The 14237-nt window shown below is 43.5% G+C and overlaps 1 protein-coding gene across 1 annotated transcript in view; it reads left to right on the top strand.

Annotated features, from left to right (window-relative positions):
• CWC27 (CWC27 spliceosome associated cyclophilin) overlaps window positions 1-14237 on the top strand; it is a 371659-nt gene that overhangs the window by 29309 nt on the left and 328113 nt on the right. Inside the window, exon 6 of the mRNA XM_082248209.1 lies at window positions 3032-3132. Coding sequence (XP_082104335.1) covers window positions 3032-3132 — 101 coding nt within the window. The remainder of the gene's footprint in view (window positions 1-3031; window positions 3133-14237) is intronic.

The following is a 14237-nucleotide window of genomic DNA, read 5'->3' as shown; positions in this document are numbered from 1 at the left end:
CGCGTCGGACGCGTTAGTGGCCCCGTGGCATCAGTACAGGCTGATGTACGCTTTTCCACCGATTCAGTTGCTGTCCAGGTTCCTTCGCAGGTTACACTCGGAACGCAGCACGGTGATTCTTGTGGCACCGGACTGGCCTCGCCGGTCCTGGTACGCAGACCTCGTGAATCTGGCGGTCGACGCCCCCTGGCGTCTGCCTCTTCGAGACGATCTACTGTCTCAAGGACCGATTTACCATCCTGCTTTACAGTCGCTGGCTTTGACGGCCTGGCTGTTGAGACCGAGGTCCTGAAGGAGAAGGGTCTCTCTCCAGAGGTCGTTCATACCTTGATCAACGCGAGGAAGTCTTCCTCGGGAAAGGTTTATTACCGTACTTGGAAGGCCTATTTTGCCTGGTGTGAGTCCAGGGGGTTTTCACCCCGCACGTACTCGGTTTCCCGTGTGCTGTCTTTCCTTCAGACGGGTGTCGATCAGCGTTTGGCGCTGGCCACGATAAAGGGTCAGGTGTCTGCGCTGGCCGTTCTGTTTCAACGTCCCGTGGCTCCCAACTCCTTGGTTGGCACTTTTATTCAGGGTGTGCGGCATCTGGTTCCTCCTAGGAGGGATCCTTTACCCCCTTGGGACTTGAATCTAGTCCTTTCTGTGTTACAACGTGCTCCTTTTGAACAGATCAGGGAGATCTCGTTGTCTCTGTTGTCCAAAAAGGTCGCCTTTTTGGTGGCGATCACTTTGGCTCGCAGAGTGTCGGAACTGGCGGCTTTGTCCTGCAAGTCTCCGTACCTGGTTGTTCATTTGGATAAGGTGGTCTTGCCACCTAATCCTTCTTTTCTGCCGAAACGAGTTTCGGAATTCCATCTTAACGAGGATATTGTTTTGCCTTCGTTGTGCACGAAGCCTAAACATCCACAGGAGGTGCGATTGCACTCTCTGGATGTTGTTCGGGCGATTAGGGTTTACCTTAAATCGACTGAGTCTTTTCGTAAGACGGACTCCTTGTTTGTTCTTCCAGAGGGTCCTCGGAAGGGCATGGCGGCTTCGGCCTCTACCATCGCCAAATGGATCAGGCAGACCATTGAACAGGCCTATGCCTTGCAGGGGAAGGTTCCCCCTGTGCCTGTGAAGGCGCACTCTACTAGATCACTGAGTACGTCTTGGGCCTGCCGTCATGGGGCTTCTGTGGCCCAGGTGTGTAAGGCGGCGACTTGGTCGACCGTGCACACTTTCACAAAATTCTACAAAGTAGATGTTCAGGCATCGGCGGATGCTTCCTTTGGCCGCAAGGTTCTTAGTGCGGCTGTTCCATAGGGTCCCTTGTTGGGGACTCCTGGCTGTTGGGATATCTTTTGTATCCCCTGGTTTTTTTGTCTTTTCCTGGGTTGTTGCTCCTGTTGAGCACTTATTTTTGCTGTTGCCCAGCTGGTTTCCTTCCTTTGGTAAGGTTCCTTTCTTTGATGTGGAGACTGCGTTGCCTTTCGGCGCGGATGCGTTTCCCACCCCTCATGTTTGCACTGCTTTGGGACGTCCCCATATGTGACGAATATGAAGAGGCGGCGACTGTCGGAGGACGTAAGAGAAAACGGAATTTTTGTAAAATCTTACCTGTAAAATTCCTTTCTCTGAGTCCTCCGACAGTCGCCGCCCCCGCCCCTCTTTTGGGGTTTGAATGTATACTCTACTGCTATTCCACTAAAACTGAGATATGGTTGCAGGAAGTAGGAGGGTATTGACTGAGGGGACCACCCCTTGAGGGTGGGATATGTTAAAGCTTTATTGTTAACATATTCTGTTGCCTAGCTACTCCTTCGGAGCAAAGTCTAATACCCCATATGTGACGAATATGAAGAGGCGGCGACTGTCGGAGGACTCAGAGAAAGGAATTTTACAGGTAAGATTTTACAAAAATTCCGTTTTTAATGACCTGCAGACAGGACACAGAATTTGTGGGAAAAAATGTGACCTAGAAGCTGGGTGGATAAAAATATATATATTTTTTTATCAAATTTATTTTAGTATAATGCTTTTGGAGTAAAAATATATCTAAAGATAGTTTTCTATTTAAGATACATTATTAATTTTAGTTTATTCAGCATGGAATGGAGCTTAGATATGTAGCATGAGGCTGTATTTTCTGCAATATTTTTTTGGTAAACTCATTTAATGAATACAAGCTCTGCAAGCTAAGATAACATGCATTGCATTGATGCATTTACACAAATCCACAGTAACCATGAGATGAAAGAAAGTTTAGGAATATTCCTTTATTCCATTGTTTTGCAAATCTATGTGCACTACAAACTGTATGATTGAATCAGTTCTAAAATCGCTGTTTTACTAACCTGACAGCTTATTATTCTAAATTGGAAACCTTCATTTTGTTTGGAAATAATAAAGATTGTAACTAGTAGCAAGAGTAAGTCCTTACATTTATAGAGCACCTGTCATTTCAGATCCATCACCTGCTGCCGCCACATCCCCCACCTTTTGCCACATCACCAGCCGTCCCATTAAAGTGAATGTGGGACAGAGATGACAGTTGCTCTTTAAAAATGATGATTTAAATCGAGTTGATTTAAATAAAGCCTTTTTACTTGTGATTTAAATCGACTTGATTTAAATCAAATCCACCCTGCCTAGAAGACTGTTTACAGATGCAGCTTGTGAACTTGGATGCACAATTGTCATTAGGTTTTGGCCTGTAACAGAAAATAAAGGGCTGGCTCATACACAGTGGTAGTCATAATGTCATCTGTTTCACACAATGAGGTTCGACTCCCCCCGCAAACAGGTTACTGTAAAGTCCAGTCAACAGACGGCTGTAATGGGAAACGAGCACACAGTTATGAAGAGTCTTTATATGCAGTATTATTAGAATTCAAAATCAAATTTAAAAAAAAATAAAACAGCAGGTTCACATAAATTGGTGGCATGTACTGTACTTTGACTGGTATTTTTTTTTTTTTAGAGTTCTCCTTTAACACTTTTTAGAACTAAATAAAAATATGCTGTCCTTTTTTTTGTTTTATTTTTTTAGGTCTTATTTAATCCATTTGATGACATTGTACCACGAGTAACAAAGCTGAAAAAAGAAAAACAGAAGGAAGAGTCTAAGCAGGCAAAGGTGAAAGGCACCAAGTAAGTGCCATGCCCACCACCCGCAAGCTTTTGTATATGCCAGCCAATAAAATGAATGAAGACCAGAACTTGAGGCAGACAAAAAGAACTAATGCGTTCATTGAAGCCCAACTCCGGGGCAAAAAAAAACATTTTCCCACGCAGCGGGGCTGTGCCCGCAATGCATGGGTTAAATGCTTGCTTTGTCAAGGGGTGATCAGAAAGCTGTATACTCATCCGATCCTCTGCTCCATTGGTGAACAGCGCTCCCAAGGTCCAGCGGTGGACTGTTCCTGATGCTTCCTATCCAGAGCAGGTCTATGAACGTGATGACACCTGGAACAGTCTATCTCACAAAACTGCTAGATTTGCGGGGGTGGGCGCGTGGTCAGGAGCTGGAGGGACCGGTCTTGTGCTCGAAGGATCGGAGGATTGGGTAAGTATATCTCCGCTCTCCAATCTCCTAATCAAAGACCAGCAGTTAACCCATGCAGTGCGGGCGCAGTCCCACTGCATGGGAAAAAATACATTTGTCTGGCGTTCAGCTTTAATGTATCTTTAAAAGTTTTTGGTATGCAGCCAGACTGCGAAAGAGAAAGTAAACCATTCAGTGCTGCAGTGCTCATGTGCTAACAAGGAATATACTGAGAGAATGACAGAGCAGAGTGCCAGAGAAATTAGCTGATTAGTCTGTGCTTCTTCTTTCCATGTCCACTGGCTGCAGGGGGGAGATGAAAGCTACTCTCCCACCAGACAGGGCTGTGTTGTGTGGCAGAGCTGTGTAAATCTCTAAACCGGAGGTACAGTATTACAAATATGATCCCTCCCCTCAATCTATTTATTAGTATATATGTGCTCCTACTGAGGCTCTTACAATTTATAGAGTTAGTGCCTTGAAAAAGTATTCATAGCCCTTGAAATTTTACACATTTACAACCAAAAACGTAAATGTATTTTATTGGGATTTTATGTGATAGATCAACACAAAGTGGCACACAATTGTGAAGTGGAAGGAAAATGATAAATGGTTTTTAAAATTTTTAACAAACAAATATCTGAAAAGTGTGGCATGAGTTTGTATTCAGCCCCCTTTACTCTAAAACCGCTTACTAAAATCCAGTGGAACCAATTGCCTTCAGAAGTCACCTAATTAGTAAATAGAGTCCACCGGTGAGTAGTTTGAAAAGGAACTGCAGTCTGCTCACATAATTTGTGATAAAACAAATTTGCAATTCTGAAGCTTCCCTCCAACCACTTTGCATATTTTTTTATATATACTGTGATTCTGTACTTGCCAAATATGCTGCAGAAATCTCCCTCCACTAAGTCTGGCTGCAGCCATTTTAACTGTGGGCAGCTGAAGATGCTGCCGGTTTACTTCCTGGATTTACACAGACACACACACACATACACACGCACGCATGCGCGCGCGCGCAGATGACACAAGAATAGGCAGGGCAATAACTTCTCATCAAGATATAGAAATCTTACAGAATGACCTAAACAAAAAAACTGAGTGGACAACTACATGGCATATGAGATTTAATGTGAAGAAATGTAAGGCTCCGTTCACATCTAGGCGTTTTGGGGCGTTTTTGGGGCGTTTTTCTGCTCTAGGATCAGCTCTCAAAACGCCCAACAAGACAAATCCTATTCATTTCAATGGCCCCTGTTCACATCTGAGCGTTTTGACGCTGTATACAAAACGCCCAACGCTCAAAAAAGTACATGAGCTTCTTTTTGGGCAGATTACAGGCGTTTTCCATTGATCTCTATTCAATCTAAAAACGCCTGCACAAAAATCGCGGTAAAAATCGCGGTAAAATCGCGGTAAAATCGCGGCAAAAAACGCGCGAAAAACGCTACGCTCAGGTGTGAATGTAGCCTAAGTTATTGCACTTGGGGGCTAAAAACATAAACAAAAAATATGCTCTGGGGGGGGGGGGGGGGACCTCTGGGGGAATCAAGGATAGAGAAAGATCTGGGGGTTCTAGTGGAAGATAGACTAAGCAATAGCATGTAATGTCAAGCTGCAGCTGCCAGCAGAATATTAGTATGCATAAGGAAGGGGATGTATTCCAGAGATAAAGCTTTAATCCCACCACTTTATAAAACCCTGGTCTGGCCACATCTGGAGTATTCTGTCCAGTTCTGGTCGCCATTCCTCAGAAGAAATGTGCTGGAACTGGAGAGAGTCCAAAGAAGGGCAACTAAACTAAGGGGCCTTAATAATGAGGAGCGATTGCAAACTCTTGTAAAATAATTAGGGGATTGGAGGACCTTAATTATGAAGAATGTTTACAATCGCTTGATTTATTCTCCCTGGAGAAGAGACACCTGAGAGGGGACATGATAGCGATTTAAAAATGCCTCAATGGTGATCCCAGCATAGGAAAAAAAATAGTCTCAAGGAGTGTAAGAGGACACGTGGCCATACAATGAGATTAGAGGAGAGGCCGTTTAACCTAAAGCTGCATAAGGGGTTTTTCACTGTAAGGGCGGTAAGTATGTGGAACCCTTTTCCACAATTGGTGGTAATTGCGGGGAGTATAGGTACTTTTAAAAGACTCTTGGACGTGCATTATAAAGATCACAACATTCAGGGTTATGGAAAATGAATATGTCACTGACACACACACACACACACACACACACACACACACACACACCTGCACGCGTTGAACTGGATGGACTTTTGTCTTTATTCAACCTCAACAACTATGTAACACACACACACACACACACACACACACATATATATATACACTCACACCACTGCTTGCCTGCACATTTCTCCTCTCTTGATGGATCCTCATGGATCTCTGCAGTCTCCTGTTATCTCCACCCTCAACTAGCCCCCTCCAGCTTTGCAGCTCTCATTGGCTCTCCTATGACTCACCCCTGTTCCCCTCCTGGCAAACTTTCACAGGAGTTAGAGAGAGAGACCTGTGCATAATGTCATTAGCCTAGGCTTTATACCAGACAAAGAGGAAGTGGGCTGTATAAGGTATTCACTGGCAGAAAAAAAATGTTTTACAATCCAAAGTTAAAACAACAAGGGCAGAGGATTTAATGGATGGAAAGATGAAAAAATGACTGAAGGTCTGCTTTAATCTCACTATAAATACAGCTTTTGCTGTGAAGCCCTCAGGGAGTTGTTAGAGAATCTTAGTGAACAAACAGAATCACGAAAGCCAAGGAACACACCAGACAGGTCAGGGATAAGGTTGAGGAGAAGTTTAAAGCAGGTTTAGGTTATAAAAAAAATATCCCAAGCTTTTAACATCTCATGGAGCACTGTTCAATCCATCATCCGAAAATGGAAAGTGTATGGCACAGCTGCAAACCTACCAAGACATGGCTGTCCACCTAAACTGACAGGCTGGGCAAGAAGAGCATTAATCAGAGAAGCAGTCAAGAGAGGCCCATGGTAACTCTGGAGGACTGCTATTAGTCATGCACTCGAAAAATCTGGCCTTTATGGAAGAGTGACAAGAAAAAAGCCATTTTTGAAAGAGAGCCATAAGAAGTCTTATTCGCAGTTTGCAAAAAGCCAAGTGGGAGACATGGCAATCATGTGGAAGAAAGTGCTCTGGTCAGATAAGACCAACATTTAACTTAAAAGCAAAACGCTATGTTTGGCAGGAAAGCTAACACTGCACATCAAGCTGAACGCACCATCCCCACTGTAAAACATGGTGGTGGCAGCATCTTGTTGTGGGGATGCTTTTCTTTAGCAGGGAAAGAGAAGCTGGTCAGAGTTGATGGGAAGATGAGTGGAGCCAAATACAGGCAATCTTAGAAGAGAACCTGTTAGAGTCTGCAAAAATACTTGAGAATGGGGCGGAGGTTCATCTTCTAGCAGGACAACGACCCTAAACATACAGCCAGAGCTACAATGGAATGGTTGAGATCAAAGTAATATTTATGTGTTTTAGAATGGCCCAGTCAAAGTCAGACCTAAATTCAATTGAGAATCTGTGGCTAGACCTAAAAATTGCTGTTCAGACGTTCTCCATCCAATCTAACTAACAGAGCTTGAGCTATTTTTTTAAAGAATGAGCAAAATTTCACACTCTAGATGTGCAAAGCTGGTAGAGACATTCCCAAAAAGACTTGCAGCTGTAATTGCAGTGAAAGGTGGTTCTACAAAGTATTGACTTAGGCTGGCCATACACTATACAATTTTCTTGTTCGACTTTCCTTTAGATTTACCAAAACCATATAATATAAGTTCAAACCTGAACACTTTCAATTTGTATGCAATCAGGCAGGCCCTTGCACTACATAGTTGAAGGTAAATCTAAAGGAAATTGAATAAGAAAATTGTATGGTGTATGGCCAGCCTTAGGGGGGGCTGAATACAAATGCACGCCACACTTATCACATATTTATTTGTAAAAAATGTTGAAAACCATTTATCTTTTTCCTGCCACTTCACAATTATATGCCACTATGTGTTGGTCTATCACACAAAATCCCCCCCCAAAAATTTACATCTTTGGTTGTAACATGACAAAATGTGGACAATTTCAAGGGGGGTGAATACTTTTTCAAGGCACTGTAGGACTGTAGTTAATACTGGAATGCCATGGCGTGGCCGCTGCAGCTTACACATGTATTTGCAAATATGTGCAAACTAAACCCCTGTTAACGTGAGCTGTTACATAGTAGTAGTTGAGGTTGAAAAAAGACAATAGTCCATCCAGTTAAACCTGTGTAGGTGTGTGTGGCCGTAATCATCTCTCATACCCCTAATGTTCTGATCCTTGAGATGTACGTACAAGAGTCTTTTGAAAGTAGCCATACGTCCCGCAGTAACTACCTTTGTGGTAGAGAATTCCACAATCTTGTTGCCCTAATAGTAAAGAACCCCCTGCGTTACCTGATGTTAAAACGCTTCTCCTCTAATCGCATAGTATGTCCTTGTGTCCTCATGCAATTCTTGCAACTGAATAGCTTTTTTTTCTATGCGGAGATCACCATTGAGGTATTTGTAAATTGCTATCATGTCCCCTCTCAGGTGTCTCTTCTCCAGGGAGAATAAATCAAGCAATTGTAAACATTCTTCATAATTAAGGTCCTCCAATCCCCTAATTAGTTTAGTTGCCCTTCTCTGGACTCTCTCCAGCTCCAACACATCTCTTCTGAGGACTGGTGACCACAACTGGACAGAATACTCCCAGATGTGGTCGGACCAGAGTTTTATAAAGTGGTAGGATTATAGTTTTATCTCTGGAATACATCCCCTTCCTTATGTATGCTAATATTCTGCCGGCCTTGGCAGCTGCAGCTTGACATTGCATGCTATTGCCAAGTCTATCCTCTACTAAGACTCCCAGATCTTTCTCCATTTTTGATTCCCCTAATGTGTATTGTGCTTTTATGTTTTTAGCCCCAAGTGCAAATCCTTACACTTCTCCACATTAAACCTCATTAGCCATGTAAGTTGCCCACTCTGTTATTTTGCTCAGGTCATTCTGTAAGATTTCTGCCTCGTATTGTGAAGTTATTGCCCTGCCCAATTTTGTGTCCTCTGTAAAAACTGAAATTGAGCTACTGATCCCGTTCTCAAAGCTATTTATGAATGAATTGCCCTGTTAGGCAGGGCAATTCAGTTTGTTGCAGGCTGGCTGGTGAGTTGAGCTGGGAATTTTTCGTTGTTGTGGTTTGACATGCGTCGTCCTTCCATGTGCTCCTTGCTGTTAAGGCCAATTATAGGTTGGGGCTGTTGCGGTTTGTATCGTTTGATAAGTAAATAGCATCATTGTATTTATTTATTTTGTTTATTTAGCTGTTTGCCTGGAGTTTAGCTTCAATACTTGGTAAATATCCCCATCACTTGCAGTTCAGATTGGATTTATGGGTGCAACTGGCTTTAGTCAAATGGCAGTTTACCTACAAATAGGGCTGCAACTAACTATTAGTTGGCCGATTTTATTGTTTCGATTAATCAGATAAAATAAAATCTCAAAGTGTGGTGTATAATTTAGTTATGTAAAGTTTAAATAAAACATAATTTATTCTTAAATATCTCTATGCAGTGGTAAATACAAATAACCAGCTATATGATGTTGTGCTAAAATCCCAATAGCTTGTATGTGTATTGAAACTATCAGATGCTAAACGGGTGTGACCACATATTAACACTACAAATTCTGGATGGACTATATGTGAACTAAATATCCCTGTCTTTCATTGCATAGTTTGCTGGAAAGGGTGTAGCAGTGTGCAGAGGGTCCATCCAGAATTTGTAGCTATATTGTGAAGGAACAAAATATCTAAGGTACTCTAACAACAGACAGAAGATTTTTATATATATATATATATATATATATATATATATATATATATTAGTGTTGCACCAATACCAATGATACTAAGCATTTGCACTCGTGCAAATGGTCTGATACTAAAACTGTTACCTTTTTTGCGATTTACATTCACTTGCATTGAGTTCTGTTAAATTAATTCGCATGCCGCAAAGAAATCAGAGATCCAAATCACACTGATCTGCAGCTTTGAAATCACGCTGAAGCCAAAGCTACAGAATAACGGTTCGTCCAAATTATAAAGAAACGGTAATAATTTTTCATTTGTCTAAAACAAAAACAAAAAACTCACTACAATAAAAATAGATATCCATAATTGATATTGGGAAGTATTTGAGAAAAAGTAGCAGTACTCGTACTTCCTCTTCTGGGGTGCCCTGTCGGCACTTCTTGCTCCTCTTGTTTTAGAAGTGCCCCCATAGCAAGCCGCAAAGTATATTATAAAGTTCCCCTATACAGCAAGGTAAAAAAAAAAATAAGCCTTTTTAGAATCACATAAAATCACTTCCTTTTCCTTGCCAGGACTACATATGCCATGAGACATTGCTCCTCTCACATTCACAAGCTTACTGACATGTATGAAGGGTGTAGTAAGCTGTATGTGTGCTGCACTGTGTATACTGACATGTATGGACGGTGTACCGAGCTGTATGTGTGCTGCACTGTATATACTGACATGTATGGAGGGTGTACTGAGCTGTATGTGTGCTGCACTGTGTATACTAACATGTATGGAGGGTGTACTGAGCTGTATGTGTGCTGTACTGTGTATATTGACATGTATGGAGGGTGTACTGAGCTGTATGTGTGCTGCACTGTGTATACTAACATGTATGGAGGGTGTACTGAGCTGTATGTGTGCTGTACTGTGTATATTGACATGTATGGAGGGTGTACTGAGCTGTATGTGTGCTGTACTGTCTATACTGACATGTATGAAGGGTGTACTGAGCTGTATGTGTGCTGCACTGTGTATATTGACATGTATGGATGGTGTACCGAGCTATGTGTGCTGCACTGTGTATATTGACATGTATGGATGGTGTACTGAGCTGTATGTGTGCTGCACTGTGTATATTGACATGTATGGATGGTGTACCGAGCTGTATGTGTGCTGCACTGTGTATATTGACATGTATGGAGGGTGTACTGAGCTGTGTGTGTGCTGTACTGTGTATACTGACATGTATGGAGGGTGTACTGAGCTGTATGTGTGCTGCACTGTGTTTACTGACATGTATGGAGGGTGTACTGAGCTGTATGTGTGCTGCACTGTGTATACTGACATGTATGGAGGGTGTACTGAGCTGTATGCATGCTGCACTGTGTATACTGACATGTATGGAGGGTGTACTGAGCTGTATGCATGCTGCACTATGTATACTGACATGTATGGACGGTGTACTGAGCTGTATGTGTGCTGCACTGTGTATACTGACATGTATGGAGGGTGTACTGAGCTGTATGTGTGCTGCACTATGTATACTGACATGTATGGAGGGTGTACTGAGCTGTATGTGTGCTGCACTGTGTATACTGACATGTATGGAGGGTGTACTGAGCTGTATGCATGCTGCACTATGTATACTGACATGTATGGACGGTGTACTGAGCTGTATGCGTGCTGCACTGTGTATACTGACATGTATGGAGGGTGTACTGAGCTGTATGCATGCTGCACTGTGTATACTGACATGTATGGAGGGTGTACTGAGCTGTATGCATGCTGCACTGTGTATACTGACATGTATGGAGGGTGTACTGAGCTGTATGCATGCTGCACTATGTATACTGACATGTATGGACGGTGTACTGAGCTGTATGTGTGCTGCACTGTGTATACTGACATGTATGGAGGGTGTACTGAGCTGTATGTGTGCTGCACTGTGTATACTGACATGTATGGAGGGTGTACTGAGCTGTATGTGTGCTGCACTGTGTATACTGACATGTATGGAGGGTGTACTGAGCTGTATGTGTGCTGCACTGTGCTTACTGACATGTATGGAGGGTGTACTGAGCTGTATGTGTGCTGCACTGTGCTGCACTGTGCTTACTGACATGTATGGAGGGTGTACTGAGCTGTATGTGTGCTGCACTGTGTATACTGACATGTATGGACGGTGTACTGAGCTGTATGTGTGCTGCACTGTGTATACTGACATGTATGGACGGTGTACTGAGCTGTATGTGTGCTGCACTGTGTATACTGACATGTATGGACGGTGTACTGAGCTGTATGTGTGCTGCACTGTGTATACTGACATGTATGGAGGGTGTACTGAGCTGTATGCATGCTGCACTATGTATACTGACATGTATGGACGGTGTACTGAGTTGTATGTGTGCTGCACTGTGTATACTGACATGTATGGACGGTGTACTGAGCTGTATGTGTGCTGCACTGTGTATACTGACATGTATGGAGGGTGTACTGAGCTGTATGCATGCTGCACTGTGTATACTGACATGTATGGAGGTTGTACTGAGCTGTATGTGTGCTGCACTGTGTATACTGACATGTATGGAGGGTGTACTGAGCTGTATGTGTGCTGCACTGTGTATACTGACATGTATGGAGGGTGTACTGAGCTGTATGCATGCTGCACTATGTATACTGACATGTATGGACGGTGTACTGAGCTGTATGTGTGCTGCACTGTGTATACTGACATGTATGGACGGTGTACTGAGCTGTATGTGTGCTGCACTGTGTATACTGACATGTATGGAGGGTGTACTGAGCTGTATGCATGCTGCACTGTGTATACTGACATGTATGGAGGGTGTACTGAGCTGTATGCATGCTGCACTGTGTATACTGACATGTATGGAGGGTGTACTGAGCTGTATGCATGCTGCACTATGTATACTGACATGTATGGAGGGTGTACTGAGCTGTATGTGTGCTGCACTGTGTATACTGACATGTATGGAGGGTGTACTGAGCTGTATGTGTGCTGCACTGTGTATATTGACATGTATGGAGGGTGTACTGAGCTGTATGTGTGCTGCACTGTGTATACTGACATGTATGGACGGTGTCCTGGGCTGTATGTGTGCTGCACTGTGTATACTGACATGTATGGACGGTGTCCTGGGCTGTATGTGTGCTGCACTGTGTGTACTGACATGTATGGAGGGTGTACTGAGCTGTATGCATGCTGCACTGTGTATACTGACATGTATGGAGGTTGTACTGAGCTGTATGTGTGCTGCACTGTGTATACTGACATGTATGGAGGGTGTACTGAGCTGTATGTTATGCTGCACTGTGTATACTGACATGTATGGAGGGTGTACTGAGCTGTATGCATGCTGCACTATGTATACTGACATGTATGGACGGTGTACTGAGCTGTATGTGTGCTGCACTGTGTATACTGACATGTATGGAGGGTGTACTGAGCTGTATGTGTGCTGCACTGTGTATACTGACATGTATGGAGGGTGTACTGAGCTGTATGTGTGCTGCACTGTGTTTACTGACATGTATGGAGGGTGTACTGAGCTGTATGTGTGCTGCACTGTGTATATTGACATGTATGGAGGGTGTACTGAGCTGTATGTGTGCTGCACTGTGTATACTGACATGTATGGACGGTGTCCTGGGCTGTATGTGTGCTGCACTGTGTATACTGACATGTATGGACGGTGTCCTGGGCTGTATGTGTGCTGCACTGTGTGTACTGACATGTATGGAGGGTGTACTGAGCTGTATGCATGCTGCACTGTGTATACTGACATGTATGGAGGTTGTACTGAGCTGTATGTGTGCTGCACTGTGTATACTGACATGTATGGAGGGTGTACTGAGCTGTATGTTATGCTGCACTGTGTATACTGACATGTATGGAGGGTGTACTGAGCTGTATGCATGCTGCACTATGTATACTGACATGTATGGAGGGTGTACTGAGCTGTATGTGTGCTGCACTGTGTATACTGACATGTATGGAGGGTGTACTGAGCTGTATGTGTGCTGCACTGGGTTTACTGACATGTATGGAGGGTGTACTGAGCTGTATGTGTGCTGCACTGTGTATATTGACATGTATGGACGGTGTACTGAGCTGTATGTGTGCTGCACTGTGTATACTGACATGTATGGAGGGTGTACTGAGCTGTATGTGTGCTGCACTGTGTATACTGACATGTATGGAGGGTGTACTGAGCTGTATGTGTGCTGCACTGTGTATACTGACATGTATGGAGGGTGTACTGAGCTGTATGTGTGCTGCACTGTGTATACTGACATGTATGGAGGGTGTCCTGGGCTGTATGTGTGCTGCACTGTGTATACTGACATGTATGGAGGGTGTACTGAGCTGTATGCATGCTGCACTATGTATACTGACATGTATGGACGGTGTACTGAGCTGTATGCATGCTGCACTGTGTATACTGACATGTATGGAGGTTGTACTGAGCTGTATGTGTGCTGCACTGTGTATACTGACATGTATGGAGGGTGTACTGAGCTGTATGTGTGCTGCACTGTGTATACTGACATGTATGGAGGGTGTACTGAGCTGTATGCATGCTGCACTATGTATACTGACATGTATGGACGGTGTACTGAGCTGTATGTGTGCTGCACTGTGTATACTGACATGTATGGACGGTGTACTGAGCTGTATGTGTGCTGCACTGTGTATACTGACATGTATGGAGGGTGTACTGAGCTGTATGCATGCTGCACTGTGTATACTGACATGTATGGAGGGTGTACTGAGCTGTATGCATGCTGCACTGTGTATACTGACATGTATGGAGGGTGTACTGAGCTGTATG

Source organism: Pelophylax lessonae (genome assembly GCF_965119305.1).
Source record: "Pelophylax lessonae genome assembly, chromosome: 1".
NCBI classification, from domain to species: domain Eukaryota; kingdom Metazoa; phylum Chordata; class Amphibia; order Anura; family Ranidae; genus Pelophylax; species Pelophylax lessonae.
Note: the sequence above shows the minus strand (reverse complement) of the source record. Positions and strands in the feature narration are given on the sequence as shown.